Source organism: Strongylocentrotus purpuratus, unplaced genomic scaffold, assembly GCF_000002235.5.
Source record: "Strongylocentrotus purpuratus isolate Spur 01 unplaced genomic scaffold, Spur_5.0 spur5_contig_810, whole genome shotgun sequence".
Taxonomy (NCBI): domain Eukaryota; kingdom Metazoa; phylum Echinodermata; class Echinoidea; order Camarodonta; family Strongylocentrotidae; genus Strongylocentrotus; species Strongylocentrotus purpuratus.
In genome coordinates this window covers 877,936-891,499 of record NW_022145514.1, presented here as the reverse complement: position 1 = coordinate 891,499, position 13,564 = coordinate 877,936, and the positions used below count along the sequence as shown (strand labels likewise).

At 36.5% G+C, this 13,564-nt stretch overlaps 1 protein-coding gene across 2 annotated transcripts in view; it reads right to left on the bottom strand.

The window, feature by feature from the left end:
* The window catches only part of LOC580280 (hydrocephalus-inducing protein homolog), a 95,359-nt gene that overhangs the window by 62,845 nt on the left and 18,950 nt on the right, over window positions 1–13,564 (bottom strand). Inside the window, exons 18-31 of one of the 2 annotated variants that reach the window (XM_030977907.1) lie at window positions 12,746–12,880; window positions 11,770–11,911; window positions 11,144–11,256; window positions 10,435–10,585; window positions 9,543–9,680; window positions 8,872–9,000; window positions 8,151–8,376; window positions 7,177–7,182; window positions 6,538–6,564; window positions 4,016–4,152; window positions 3,284–3,571; window positions 2,514–2,678; window positions 1,194–1,403; window positions 147–368 (exon numbers count right to left, since the gene is read on the bottom strand). In XM_030977907.1, the coding sequence (XP_030833767.1) occupies window positions 147–368; window positions 1,194–1,403; window positions 2,514–2,678; window positions 3,284–3,571; window positions 4,016–4,152; window positions 6,538–6,564; window positions 7,177–7,182; window positions 8,151–8,376; window positions 8,872–9,000; window positions 9,543–9,680; window positions 10,435–10,585; window positions 11,144–11,256; window positions 11,770–11,911; window positions 12,746–12,880 (2,089 nt within the window). The remainder of the gene's footprint in view (window positions 1–146; window positions 369–1,193; window positions 1,404–2,513; window positions 2,679–3,283; window positions 3,572–4,015; window positions 4,153–6,537; window positions 6,565–7,176; window positions 7,183–8,150; window positions 8,377–8,871; window positions 9,001–9,542; window positions 9,681–10,434; window positions 10,586–11,143; window positions 11,257–11,769; window positions 11,912–12,745; window positions 12,881–13,564) is intronic. The other variant, XM_030977911.1, reaches the window with a different exon arrangement.

Below are 13,564 nucleotides of genomic sequence, written 5' to 3'. Positions count from 1 at the left end.
AAAGATAAATGTAATTTCTGTTTCCAATTCATGTGGCCTCTGTTACAAGCTGAATGTGTTATAACTCAGTAGGAATTTCATGGGGACGATTCTAGAAGAAAAAAATCCCTTTGGTAATCAAGAATCAAGAATCATCTAGCCCTCACCTCAAAGCTCTTGTGGAACTTCTCCGGGTAGCCTGGCAGGAACTTGACCAGTAGCTTATGCTCGCTGTAGGCCTCCACATGGCCGGTGTGAGGTACCATGACAGGGACCCCTGGCAGAGGTCGGCTGCTGGTGGATGGGTCCATGTTCAGGGCGCGGAAGTCAAACTCAACCTTGCCGGTGTTCCTCAGGGTGATCTCTGCCATGCATACATGGTCGTACATCTAGTGGGGAACACATGAATGGTGGTCACTTTGAGATTTAACCTTCAAAAAATATCTAGTACATATTGATATCTGCTGAACCAATCATATTTTGACTATACTTCTCATGCAGAGGTATCTCTATATTAATTATCTGTGGCTTGCATGACAAAGCAGCATGCAACCCTGTATTCATTATTTTCAATATTCCCTTAATACTGGGAAATGGCATCCATTAATTTGCTCCCTATGTTTGAAGACAAAAACCTATTGGCAATGGCTGATTGTCTGATGGCTGATTGTCAATGAAACAGAGTGAAGTCTTTTGTCAATTCTGCTTGTTGCTACGGCAGGCAGCCAGTGAAAAAGAACTTTTTAAATCAAATTATAGAAATGCAAGCATCACTTTAAACAAACAGAACTTTGTTATTCCTTGCTCATTTTTCCTGATTGAGGTGTTATATGAAAGGGCAGAAACTGAACTTTCTAGAAATGTGAATTTTTCTTTGAAATTCAGATACCGCCCGCCAAATGACTTTTTGGTTTTCTTCCTTCAAATTGCTTTTAATCACTCATGCCTGAAATATGCATCATATCAGTTGTATCAAATGAAAGAGGATCTAAGCTTTACAAATATGTGTCATTTCTTAATCATAATTGTGATTAAGTTATGATAAAACATTGATAATTCTCGGTTTTGTTTTTTCTGGGTCGCACTGTATATAGTTATACTTATAATCTTATATATATAGTTATACTTCAATATATATAGTTATACTTCTATATATAGTTATACTTCTATATATATAGTTATACTTATATATATATATCTAATTGTCCGCCTACCTGTCTGCCATAATCAATGTTCTTGAGGTCAAACTCATACTGGACGATGGATGCCTCCCCCTGCAGGTCAAGCTCGTAGCAGGGTCCACCCTCTACATTGCAAAGGGCTTTAGCCTCTGACCCTATCTCTGCATGACCATAGAAGGTAAAGGTCACAGTATCCGACTCGCCAGGGAGCAGGGTGCCGTACAGGGGTAGGATGTCAAACACCTGAACAAGAAAATGGCACAAAAAGTTTTATCAGGATTACACCACTGAGATGATAGTTAAAGGCATAGTTTAACAATTTTAAATCTGAGATGCATGGCCCTACATGTAATCATTGTCTGTGATATGGTATAATATTGAAGTCCTAAAACAAATTGCACTTCAAAATGATCATGAAGTGCTTCAGAATAGGAAAAATCTTTGAATGACCGGTTTTACTATACTCATTTTCCCCAACAGACTGCAGTGTTATAAAAATCGTTGAGAAAATGAAAAATGAAATTTCCATTTCGAATCATAAATATCTTGATAATTAGACAGGCGATGGGCTTGTAAAAGTCATGGGATTCCTTGCTGACCTAAAGGTTTCTAATTATGATTGCAGCATGAGCTAAATCCAGGATTTTGTTCTAGAATCTGAGGCAATGTTACCGAGTCACTCTAATGCATCCTGGTAGAACAAGGGGATCTCGGATCATACAGATATCAGCTGCCAATCTATTGGAAAAGTGACTTGTGATTTTTATGTGTGAATAACTCTCCAATATGCATAGGTATTAAAGTGTTGTAATCTTCTATCATACTTGTCAGTGGTTGGGGACTTTTTCTATTACCGAATGCAAATATTATGACAAATACTGCATTTACTTTTCATCTGCACCCACATAATGAGCTATTTGGGAAGCTCTAAAAGCTTCAAAAAAATGCTTTTGGCACTCAATCCTTTTGTTTAGGTGTCATTGTTTTAATAGGGAGGTCAAAATGTACACTTGTCTTGTCTCATGGGACTTTAGAGCATTTATAACTGCATTTTTACTGCAATTCTTTTTTAAATTCTTTTTAAAATTCTTTGACAAGCAACATTTTCAGTTCAGTGTAGATCAGAAGTCTTGTTCCAGGTTTTAACCTAGTAATTGTGCCAATGGCTTTTGCTCTTGGTGCAGTATTACACTTTAATTACCTAGTCACTTCGAAAGGAATTAAAGCTTCAACGTTTCCTTATCTCGCTTTACATAGCAGTCTGGTAAATTAGTAAATCGATCAGAAATTTGGGCAAGCACCGAGTACGCAAGTTTAATAGTAAGTGTACACAATTCTAATTGCCTTACGTACCTCTTCAATGCCGACAGCAGTTGGCTCTGTGATGGCCTGGATGTACTGGAGCTTGTTGAGCCTCTGTCTGGCTGCTGTACCAGGCCTCAGAGCTGTGAGTGGGCTAGGAGCTCGGGCAGTCGGTACCTCATCCTCTACGACTGGAGGGTCACGGTCACTCAGGGGCTGCATGGTTGGGAGAAAGTGAGAAAGTGAGAAAGTTTTATAATGATGGAGGCTGTGTGCTTGTTTCTTGTATTTACCATTTGCCAAAGGTGCAGATAAAAAATACTTGAGCCTAGATGACAGTTTGGTCCAGCATTTCTACCCAAGGGCATCATGTTTGTTAGAGGTTGATTAGAGGGAATTTAGGTATAAGTTAGTGATGCAATCTCTCCTACTGATGTTGCATCTACTTGATATTTCTTGATGAAGTTTAATTTTCACTATTCTCATTCTCTATGAGCCCTCGTAATTCAATAAAGATCTACTTAGTGGGTCAAATGAGCCCCCAAATTTGCAGAGAAGATATATAGAGAGCAACCCCTGTATTTACCCATATCCTCCCTCTTAAAAGCCTATCTGCACTAGTTTGGACAGGAGGGATTAGACCTCCCTGCATGGTCACTGACAGGTGGTTATCTCATCAAATCAGCTCTCAATTAAAATAAGAAAAAGAGGACCATGGGGGATCAATGGTCACCGCTTAGGCATTGTTTGCTATATGGAGGGCGCAAGTAGCTATAAGAAGTGCAGTGGGGCTTCAAAGGAAAAACATGGTTGGCACAAACCTGGTCCACTGTAGCAACCTCATCATCCTGCTTGGCCTTGTCCTCGCTCTTGATACTGGTCTTACTCATTGCCTTGCTGCCTCCGCTCCTTGCCGTCGACTTGCGTGGGCTCTTCTTACTGGCTGTCAACTTCTTGTCCTTCTTGCTCTCCTTCTCGGAGGTCACGTCGGCAAGGCTGATGGACTTCAGGGTCGCCTTGTCGGTCTCATCGACGGGCGGCTTTGGAGAGAGGATCTGAATGTCCAGCTTCTCTATGACGTTGTCTGGAGGTGCTTGGTCATCAGCATTCTGCCCAATATAATCAAAAAGAGATTTGAAATGGTTGTCATGATATTAGAAAAATGTTGGAAAGGATATAGAATCTGGGACCCCTCCCTTGTTTACTACATTCAAAACTTTCATGACCCAAAGACTTAAAAGGTTCTACTGGTAATCTATTTCAATATTTATGGCAACCTTTTCTTTATTGTCTGCATACATGTCAGATATAGATATCGTGTCTTCGTTCTCTAATTATACTCCCGGTATTAGATAAATCCAAACTCACTTTTTCTTGTGTTTTGTTGTTATTGCCATTTCCACTTCACATTGTTTTTGTTAACAATATTCTCCATTTTCTTCAAGTTCTTACGCCAATGAACTAAATTCATAGCAAGAGCTACAGGTTATACATTCACACTAACTACTGGCTAACTTGTTCCTGGCCATCCTCAGTAGCAAGAAGTATCATACCTTCATCTCATCCATCTTCTCTTCTCCACTCTCTGCTCCTCCTCCTTCACCCTTCTCTTGGCCTGTCTGTTCACCTTCCTCCATCTGTTGATCATCATCACCAAGGAGAGGTTCCTCAAAGGCTACATGTGTCTCTGCTGCTTGGGAAACATAAATATTTCATGAATACCGGTAGCTGAGTACAAGTAGACCGTAGAATGAATGAATATATTTGAATATATTTGAATATATTCAACCATTACAGGTATAAGTTTACCTTGGTAGATATATTACAACTATTGTTATAAATACTAATATTCATAACATCTCTAAACCTACATACTACAAGTACAATTTTAGGACTACAAAATTTACACTACTACTGAATCTGTGTATAAATTTAAAGAATGTAATTAACAACTCACCTGCCAACAGTATAGCATGATATATACTGTATCACTAATATTTTTGTTACCATCACTTCTACCATATTAACCATTCTTTGGAATACATGTACCAGTATTTCAACAACATGTCAAGTTTATATACAGCATGAATAGATTTAAAAACATAACAATACCAATACTACTTCTACTATTTAGTTCTTAATTACTCATATTCATAGCACTTAGGTTTCTTATCCTCCAATCCCTTTTATTCTTTTCATCTTTATCATTCTCTTGTTAAATAAAGTAAGCACAATAATTGACAACCCAATATTCTTCATAAAGTCTATTCTCTCTTATGGTGTTGATTAGTTTAGTTTCAAACTGAAGCAAAACAATATACAGGGTCACAAAAATTCATACCTTGATCGCACACCAAATTTGAATAATAGGTGCAACTCTATTTTATCTCGTGCACATAAAAAACAGGGTATTATTTTGTTATTCACCGGGTACTCAAAAATTGGATATTATACATGGGGACTTGAATGTCATTGGTAATTTCAAACAAAAGGAAGCATTGTTAAATTTTTACAGACATAAATACAATATAAATATAAATTATAAAGCATATTGTAATCTTTGAAAGTCCACTCATGCTCTATCTCGATGGTTCAATAGGTTGTACCTATTGTCTTTAGGATGCATATCGTGACTACTTTTGAGTAAAAAATAATTTCTTTGAAAATTTACTACACTTTAGACTAAAGAATAATAGAATCCATGGAATTCAGATGTACATATACTCAAGATGTTTGATATCTTTCAAACCTTCTATATGGATGATAAAATAATTTTTCTTATATTGTATATAATCAAACTTTAAGTTTGGAAATATATAAATGGGATGAACTGGTAAATGAATACACACTTTCTTGTATGTCATTTTCTACATGAATACAGACATGACATTTTATGAAATCTACTTTTAAAAATGTCAAATGAACTACTGAATTAAAATGGACAATACCAACTATTTTTTTTTGGGGGGGGGGGATTGAAATAGGCATAAATCACTTTGATAATATAAATGCTTTCTAATGTAAAATGGGAAAGCATTACAAAGCTTGGCTTTAAACAGGTTGATAAATTGCTGATGAATATAGATTTTTAAAAGCAAGGAAAGAAGAGGTATCAAGTGGATTTTATACTAATATGGGTTAGTCTAAATTAACACAACAGTATATCCAAACACACTTACTTCCTCAAGTGCTGAATATGCTTAAATTTGATGTTAAAAAAATAAATTAGAACTCTTTGTTTATTTTCCAGCTTTCTTTGAATAGAATTTGTGACTCAAGAATATTACTTCCTTGTCATGGCATGGTATTTTGCATCCTCGTTCTTCGTTTTAGTAGGGTTTTTTTTCCTCGATTTGGTAGTGTACACTTAAATGAAATATGAATATTCTCATTTGCTGATGAATATATAACATTTGATAACTGTACCAAAATATATTTTGAAATATAGTATACTGATATGCACTTTATCATACCATACAAAGATTTTTATAAAATCAGCACTCCTAAAAAGCACTTGATCATCTTGCATTTACATCGCCTACAAATAACTCATCTTGTTCTCAATGGCATTTCTAAACTAGCTTTGATATGATTATACCAAGTCGTGGATATGACTTTTAGTACATGTTAGATTAGTGGTGGTAAAAACAAAACGATAATGATTAAACAGTGGAGAAAACTAAATCAGGGTGAATTACAATATGGTTATAAGGATGGGATCTAAAATCTAGTAGTTTCAAGCATGGGCATCAATCCATTTTCATTTGCAGGTGGGACACAGTGAAAACTTTAACCAGCGAAAAAGAAAAGGAGGGTGTCGGCTCTCAACTTTTCATCAGTATCCAAAAGGTTTTAGAGACAAATCACACACAAAATGCTGAAATTGGGCACTATCTGACAGGGGGAAAAATAGAGGAATGTTTAGTGTTTAAATAATGTGATGGTGGGTGAGATGGGAATGGTGGTGGTGGTGGTGGGGAGGGGGAGGGGTGAGGGATATGTCCACTGCCTTAAAACAAGGGGAGTATGTATCTCCCTAAGGATTGATGCCCATAGTTATCTCTTAAAACCTCACCTTCGCTTTCCTCATCCGACTCGGATTCTTGCATAGAGAATAAAGTTGGGAAAGTACAAGTGCGTGCAAAACGGTTTATCTAATACTAGCTTCTACAATCAGAATACTTCTGTTATAACTGTGTGTACTAACCAAGAGGCTAAGGGCAAGCAGTTCTATAATAACAACTTTTCAGATCTCAGAATGGTTAGATATCAAAATCATATAAACTTTCAACTGAATATAAATTTTTATCAAATAATGAGAAAATGGTCTCCTCTCTATCTTGGCAAGGGCATTATACCATAACTGCTTGACTAAAAATCTACATACTACCAAAATGGTTATGTCACACCCTACTGAAATGCTAACTATAAACAAAACTATAACTTAAAACTAACACCAGTTTATGCCTACATTATTTGCACTGAATTTCAATCTACATATTTTTTTTCTTCTGAATATGTGATGTGATGGTGCACAAATCTCTAAAAGCACAAGTACAAAAAGTGCACATTGCTGCAAAAGTTGGCAGAACTTGGAACTCAGTGAAGTATACTATCAGTAAAATCAATTGTGAAAAGGTGATATCTGTGTATATTTGTTCACTAAAAGTGTTCAATGCATGAAATATTAAATAGGCTACACAAAACCATTTACCATATTCTGGGAAAAGTGGAACAGAGGAAATAAAATGAGGAATTTTAGTCTAAATTTGTTACGCATGATTTACCATGCACAAGAGAAGAATGAATTAGCAGCATGCAAATGTAATCATTCATCTCCTTAACGGACCAACCCTTCAAAAGATTCAAAATATTTTGTTTAAATCTATTTGATTTATGTTAAATAATATATATCACTGTCAATTTGTTTTTTTTGCTGATGAATTGAAAACTGTTCTTGGCTATTATACATTCATCAAATAAAATCATGTAAAACACAAAAGCTAAAGAACTTAACTAGCAGGAATGACATGGATAATCAACAGAAGCAAATGAACTATTCAATGAAGGTTCAATTAGTCTGGCCATTTGAGAATATTATACCTCCACAATATAAAAATACTGACATGATTGTACAACAATAACCTAAGAATTTGTTTTATTTACTTTTTAATCTCAACGCATTTAAAAATACCTAACTGAATTAATTGATAAACATAACAGAATCAACATAATGTCCAGATTTATCTTTCTTTTTTTTTACTTTTAAATCTCAATGCAGATGAAAACAGTTAACTGAATTAATTGATAAACATAACAGAATCAACATAATTTCCAGATTTTTCTTTCTTTTTTTACAGGGGGGGGGGGGCATTACCAATACCATGTATAAAGAGCACTACACATATTTTGACAATATAATGTGGTGCAGATTAGAGCAAGAGTTGCGTTTGATAAAATCAACACAATATCAATGATTTTCCTTGGACTAACCACTTCAATTTGAGATCAATAGCTAAAAATTTGCAAGTCTTGCATCTTCTAAAGCGCGGAAAGAAAATCATTTCCTTTGCATCATCGAATTCTTCAATACGCCCAAGATAACTTGAGAATTACCACATTAGCAATGTGTATCAAGTAAATACTAGAAATGGACAGAACCAGGACAGAAGGAGGATAGTATCTTACCTTCCACAGGCTCAACTCGCGGTGCAGGGACTGGTAGGGGGTAGAGCATGATGGGTGTCTCAGGTTCCAGGAAAGACCAGCGGTAGTTGACGGCCATGGGGCTGTTGTTGGTGATGTTGACGTAGCGAGTGACCTCGGTGTCGTTGAGGATGCAACCAAAGCTGACCTGCATCTTCTCAAAGGTCAGGTTGGGGAAGAAGACCTCGCCACGCAGGCTGACGTAGTCCTGAACATGATTAAAACCAATGATGATTGAAATGTGGCCAGTTACTTTACTGGTGGCAGAAACGGTCATTGATTTGTATCCTACTTAGATGATTCAGATAGATTGAAATTCTTTCCATAGCAAGACACTGTTTTGAATACAGTATCAAACTGTGAAATCCCAATAAAAATACATGTAATATTATTATCAAGTACAAGTTCAAGGTATTATTGTGTTGACCCTTGTGACATATGCTGCTACAGCATATAAATGTACAAAACCGTTTCAAAGGGATGATTCAAGGAATATTATGAAGAGTGGTTGGGGTAACTAAAAAACTATGTGCTAGGTTTAATAAAAAATTATTGATAGTTATGCTGAATGATTATGAGAGCAGGAACTACCATTTAAATGTTAAGTTAACCTTATTTATGAGTACCTAAAAAGCAGATGGTTCTAGAAGTCATATCAATAAAAAAAAAGTTGAGAAAAAAATTACTAGGAAACTCTACTTACAGTGTGCGGATGCTCTAGGTATGTGAGAGTCAGCAGTTTCTCAGCGATACGGCTGTGTGAATCATTCTGATAGGCAGGATCAAACTGAATGGTCATCAGCTTACTCTCACCAACCTCCAGAGGCACCTCCTGTAAATAAGAAAATGTGGTGGGGGGGGGGAGGAAATACGTTATCAGATGAAAAAGACTGAAAATTGGAAATAGTCCCTTTAGAAGCATTCATTTGTTGATTTTATTTAGACTATTTAGTGGCTAACTTTCAAACTTCATAAAGTGGAACAATTCTCCTCCTATCCTTCCCATCAAAACCATCATTGCCAAATATTAGTTGGCAACTTTGAATACTTTATCTCCTTTTATATTTTCATATAATTATCAAATCTTAGATATGGTTCTAAAATAATCTGTTAATCAACATTATGATCTATAAAAACTGGATAACTTTGTCATATTGTATATCAAAATCTAAATCAGTACCTTTCCATTCCCTCAGATATTTCACCTGTTTTTTAAAATTATAATCATCCCATCAGCACTGCTTACCACGGCAACAAGATTTCTTTACAAATGCTAAGCCGGACCAGCAAAACAATCCATAGGCATAATGCCTCGAGCACCGCTTTTAGTAGTGGCATGAACAGAAGAGAATAGAAAGCCTATCAGAGACTTACCAGACAGGAGAGGGCTTCAATTCCATCTTCAATGAGTTGGAAGGGCTTCTCCAGCTGGACAGTGGTATGCAGGGGCAGTGACGACACATTGGTCATGGTCAGTTCATTGTACTGCATGGTCAAGACATCATCAGGATGCTATACAAATAAATGTCAAACATAAAGTCAAAGGGATTTATCTAAGTTGGTATGGCAGTCCTGAGGCTGACATAAATTCACTTTACAAATACATTAAAAACAAAGAGCACAGAACACTTCAGCGTTTTCATTTTACGCAATTTACATAACTCTTTGATGCATACTTTGAAGTTTGAAGGCATGCGGGATGCTTTGAAATAAACGTAAGACAAAAAGTCAAAAGGATTTCCTAAGTTGGTATGGCAGTCCTGAGGCTAACATAAAATTTAATTCAATTTACAAATACCTTAAAAACATTGAACACAGAAAACTTCAGCAACTTCATTTTATGGAGTTTATAGAGTTCTTTGATGAATGCTTTGAAGTTCAAAGACATGTGCAAGTCCTTTGCAAAGTTATACCATAAAGGTACTTGGAGTATGGATCCATCAAATGGACTGAACTGGACAATTTGATTCAATCTATTTGATTTATTCAATTTTCTTTCAAGCAATGGTGACTTAATATTTGAAAATAAGACAAACCATTAATTTGGATCTAAAATTACAAGTACAGAGCAAAAATTATAATATAAAATGACCTAAAGGGTACAATCTTGCACCTCGATTGACATGCTTAATTTCTGATAATCACGCTGGCTGTAAGAATAAAGAATTCAGTTGAATTGAATAAGATGAGCGACCTTTAGACAAACTGAAATTGACTCAAGTAAACTGCTTTAAAGCAGATTGAACTGGACTGAACAGGAAATTACCTTATCCACTCTGAAGGCCACCTGCTTGGAGGAGAACTCTAGTACAGGGCTGATGAAGGTGATACTGATGTCTGTCTTCATGATCTTCTCTTTGCCACTGGTCCTGCCGATGATGGCATGACATAACATCCTCTCCTTCACTGTCTTGGGTCTAAAAAACATTGAAATGAAACATTCAAGTAGTTACGTACAGCCACTTAATTCATCCAATTTGTTTAATTAGGTAGTGTTGTAGTGCAAATAAAGATAAAATTTTCAATTCGAGAAATTCAGAGGAATATTTCAGGAGCCATGTTATAGAATGTGATGCTTGTTCTTCAACTTGGTAAAACAATCGAGTTCAGAACGCCATGTTAAATACATTTGTCTTAGATCTTTCCCAGATATTCCTTAGCTTCAGTTTCCTAGGCCATGGGTCAGACATGTTTTAATGGCAAGAAACATCTTTAGTGGAGAAATATTAATACAAAGTTGCACAGATTGCGATAAAAATATTAAAAAAATCATTGCTTGTTCAAAAGAAACATTTGTTGTCAATCATAAAGTTTAATCACACTGTTTAGATGGCTCGATCTAGGCCTTTGAAAAGGCCCTAGATATTATAACTACACAAAAGGGATTCTTGCAGAACATTTAATAATCCATCTTGACTTCAATATTAACAAATTCAGAACAATATCTAGTAACTGGAACTGTTGAGATGACTTACTCTGAGCTTGCTCCTTCAAGATGGACCTCGATACTCTCTCCTGCCTCAAGTTCAAACCTAGAGGGCGTCAGGCTGAACACAGGTCTTGGAGGTGGAGCAGGAGGCGGCATTTTCTAAAAAGCAAGACAAAAAAAGAGGCCAAATTAATGTCTGAGCAATTTACCCTTTCAAGTGCCACATGATTAGCAAAAATGATTAACAATCTAGGATGAAGACCTTGTGCAGGTTCGACAGTTTGGAGCGATAATGTTTCTCTTTAACACAAGTTTTAACAATTTAACAGTTTGTTTACCCATGGAAGCCTCATCTGCTTCAATGCTGTTCTACGTGAAGGCCCTGCAATTATTATTACCCCAGCAATAGCCAGGTACCCATTTACACCTGGGTGGAGAGTGGCAAAATTTGGATTAAGGTCTTACCAAAGGACTTTAGTGCCGGGCTGGGATTCGAACCCTCAACCTTATGATTGAGTGTTAAGTGAATGAACCACTATACCACGACAACTCCACAGTGCACATCCCACTTAGATTTACATGGAGTAGATCGATGCTCAAAGGTCACATTGACCAAGTTAAGTCTTCCCCATCCAACTATAAATCAGTAAGAGTACTGAACGCTATACATACCTGATACTTGACATCCAGTGGGTTATATTCTGGTTCTCTGCTCTTAATCTTGATAGGAGCAAAGCCCTCTGTGGTCCAGAATAGCTGCTGATGACGACGTCCCTTGTTGGTCAGCGTGAAGGTCCTTGTGCTAGGCTTACTACTGCTCAAAAAAAGATTCAAGGAAGAGAGGAAGTTATGACACAAGTTAATTCACTTTAGGCATGTTTTCATCAGCTCGAGTTTGACAAATAACCCACTATTTTCAGACTCTGGATATTATCCCGAAGCTCAAAATTGCGTCTTCACCAGACCAATACGCTCATCACAAACTAGCTCGGACGTGCGCAAATTAGCCTGCTATTTCGGAGACAAGACCAAGAATTCTCTGGATATTTTCTCGAACAAATATCCCGCTCATTGCTACTGCGAGCTGATGAAGACGTAAATTAGCTGGATAATCTGCGATCGGATAATTAAAATAGTGCGTTATTTGGCAAACTCGAGCTGATGAGGACAGGCCTTTTGAAGTCGTTTTTTTTTTTCTTTTTAGCAGCTTCCAATGTTTTGACTATATACAAAATAATGAGCACTGAAAAATAAATCCTTTATTACAGTGTATGTGTAGTTTTGAGGATGGAGTAAGGCAGAGGGAGAGAGAGGGGAGAAGAGAGAGAGAGAGGAAGAGGGGGAGGGGGACATATGGTGGAGAAATCAATATTAGAAAATAAGAGTACAAAAGAAAAGGGGATGACATGTTTGGAATCACAGATTTTTTTTTTTTTTAAGGAATTAAATGAAAGTGAAGATGCTACACAGTAGTCTGGAAACAGATATTTTTGTGTCAATAGGTGATGTATTTCTGATTTATAGTCATTCACATCTAGGTTGTGTAATTGCTTTTTTCTTATTTATAAAATTGATGGAAATCCTACTCGTACTTCCAATGACTTTTTGCAAAAGCTGGGATAGGGCTTATAAACTAACCAGGTCTTACCTGAAATGATGGCCTAGCTCAATGGTGGGGGTCATAGGTGGGTCCGAGACTATGGTGGACCCATGACCATAGGCCTGGACCTTGATGATCCTCGTCTGGCTATCCTTAAAATCAATGGCCAGCTTATCCTGGAACCTGTTCAAAATAAGCAGTGAGATGGTGGATTGCTGTTTGGTCTACAACCAGTTTATCTACTACCCAATTGGTCTATTCCCATATGGTCTACATCCAGTCTGTGTACTATCCACATGGTCTAATAATCATTTTGTCTTCTTATCATTTGGTCTAATGACAAGTTCGGCTAATAGCCATTTGGTCTAATCTCAAATTAGTCTACTCCCCATTTGGTCTATCGTTCATTTGGTCTAATAACCAGTTAGTTTAATTCCCAGTTTCATCTAATGCCCATTTCGTCTTCTATTCATAAAGTCTAATAATCATTTGATGATTATCATTATTTATGATTAAATGATTATTAGACCATATGGGAAGAGACCAATTGGGAAGTAGAGAAACTGGTTTTAGGCCAAACAGCAATAAACCAGTGAGATTGTTCATATGAAACATATCTGGAGACAGGACATCCTTGTACTTTTGCCACTCCTGATCCAAGTGAAATAAATTGAAATACAGTGAAATAAATTGCCAAAGAAATCCAAGCATGCTAAAAGCATAAACAAATTGGTTTGGTAGACAACTGTTTAATAAAGAGAAAGGTTTTTAATGACACCACATGTTCTTTCATTTACAATAAGACCACTGATCATGAGGTCATATTTTTCAACATTTCCAGCAGTACGATTAAATTTTTCACAAAGA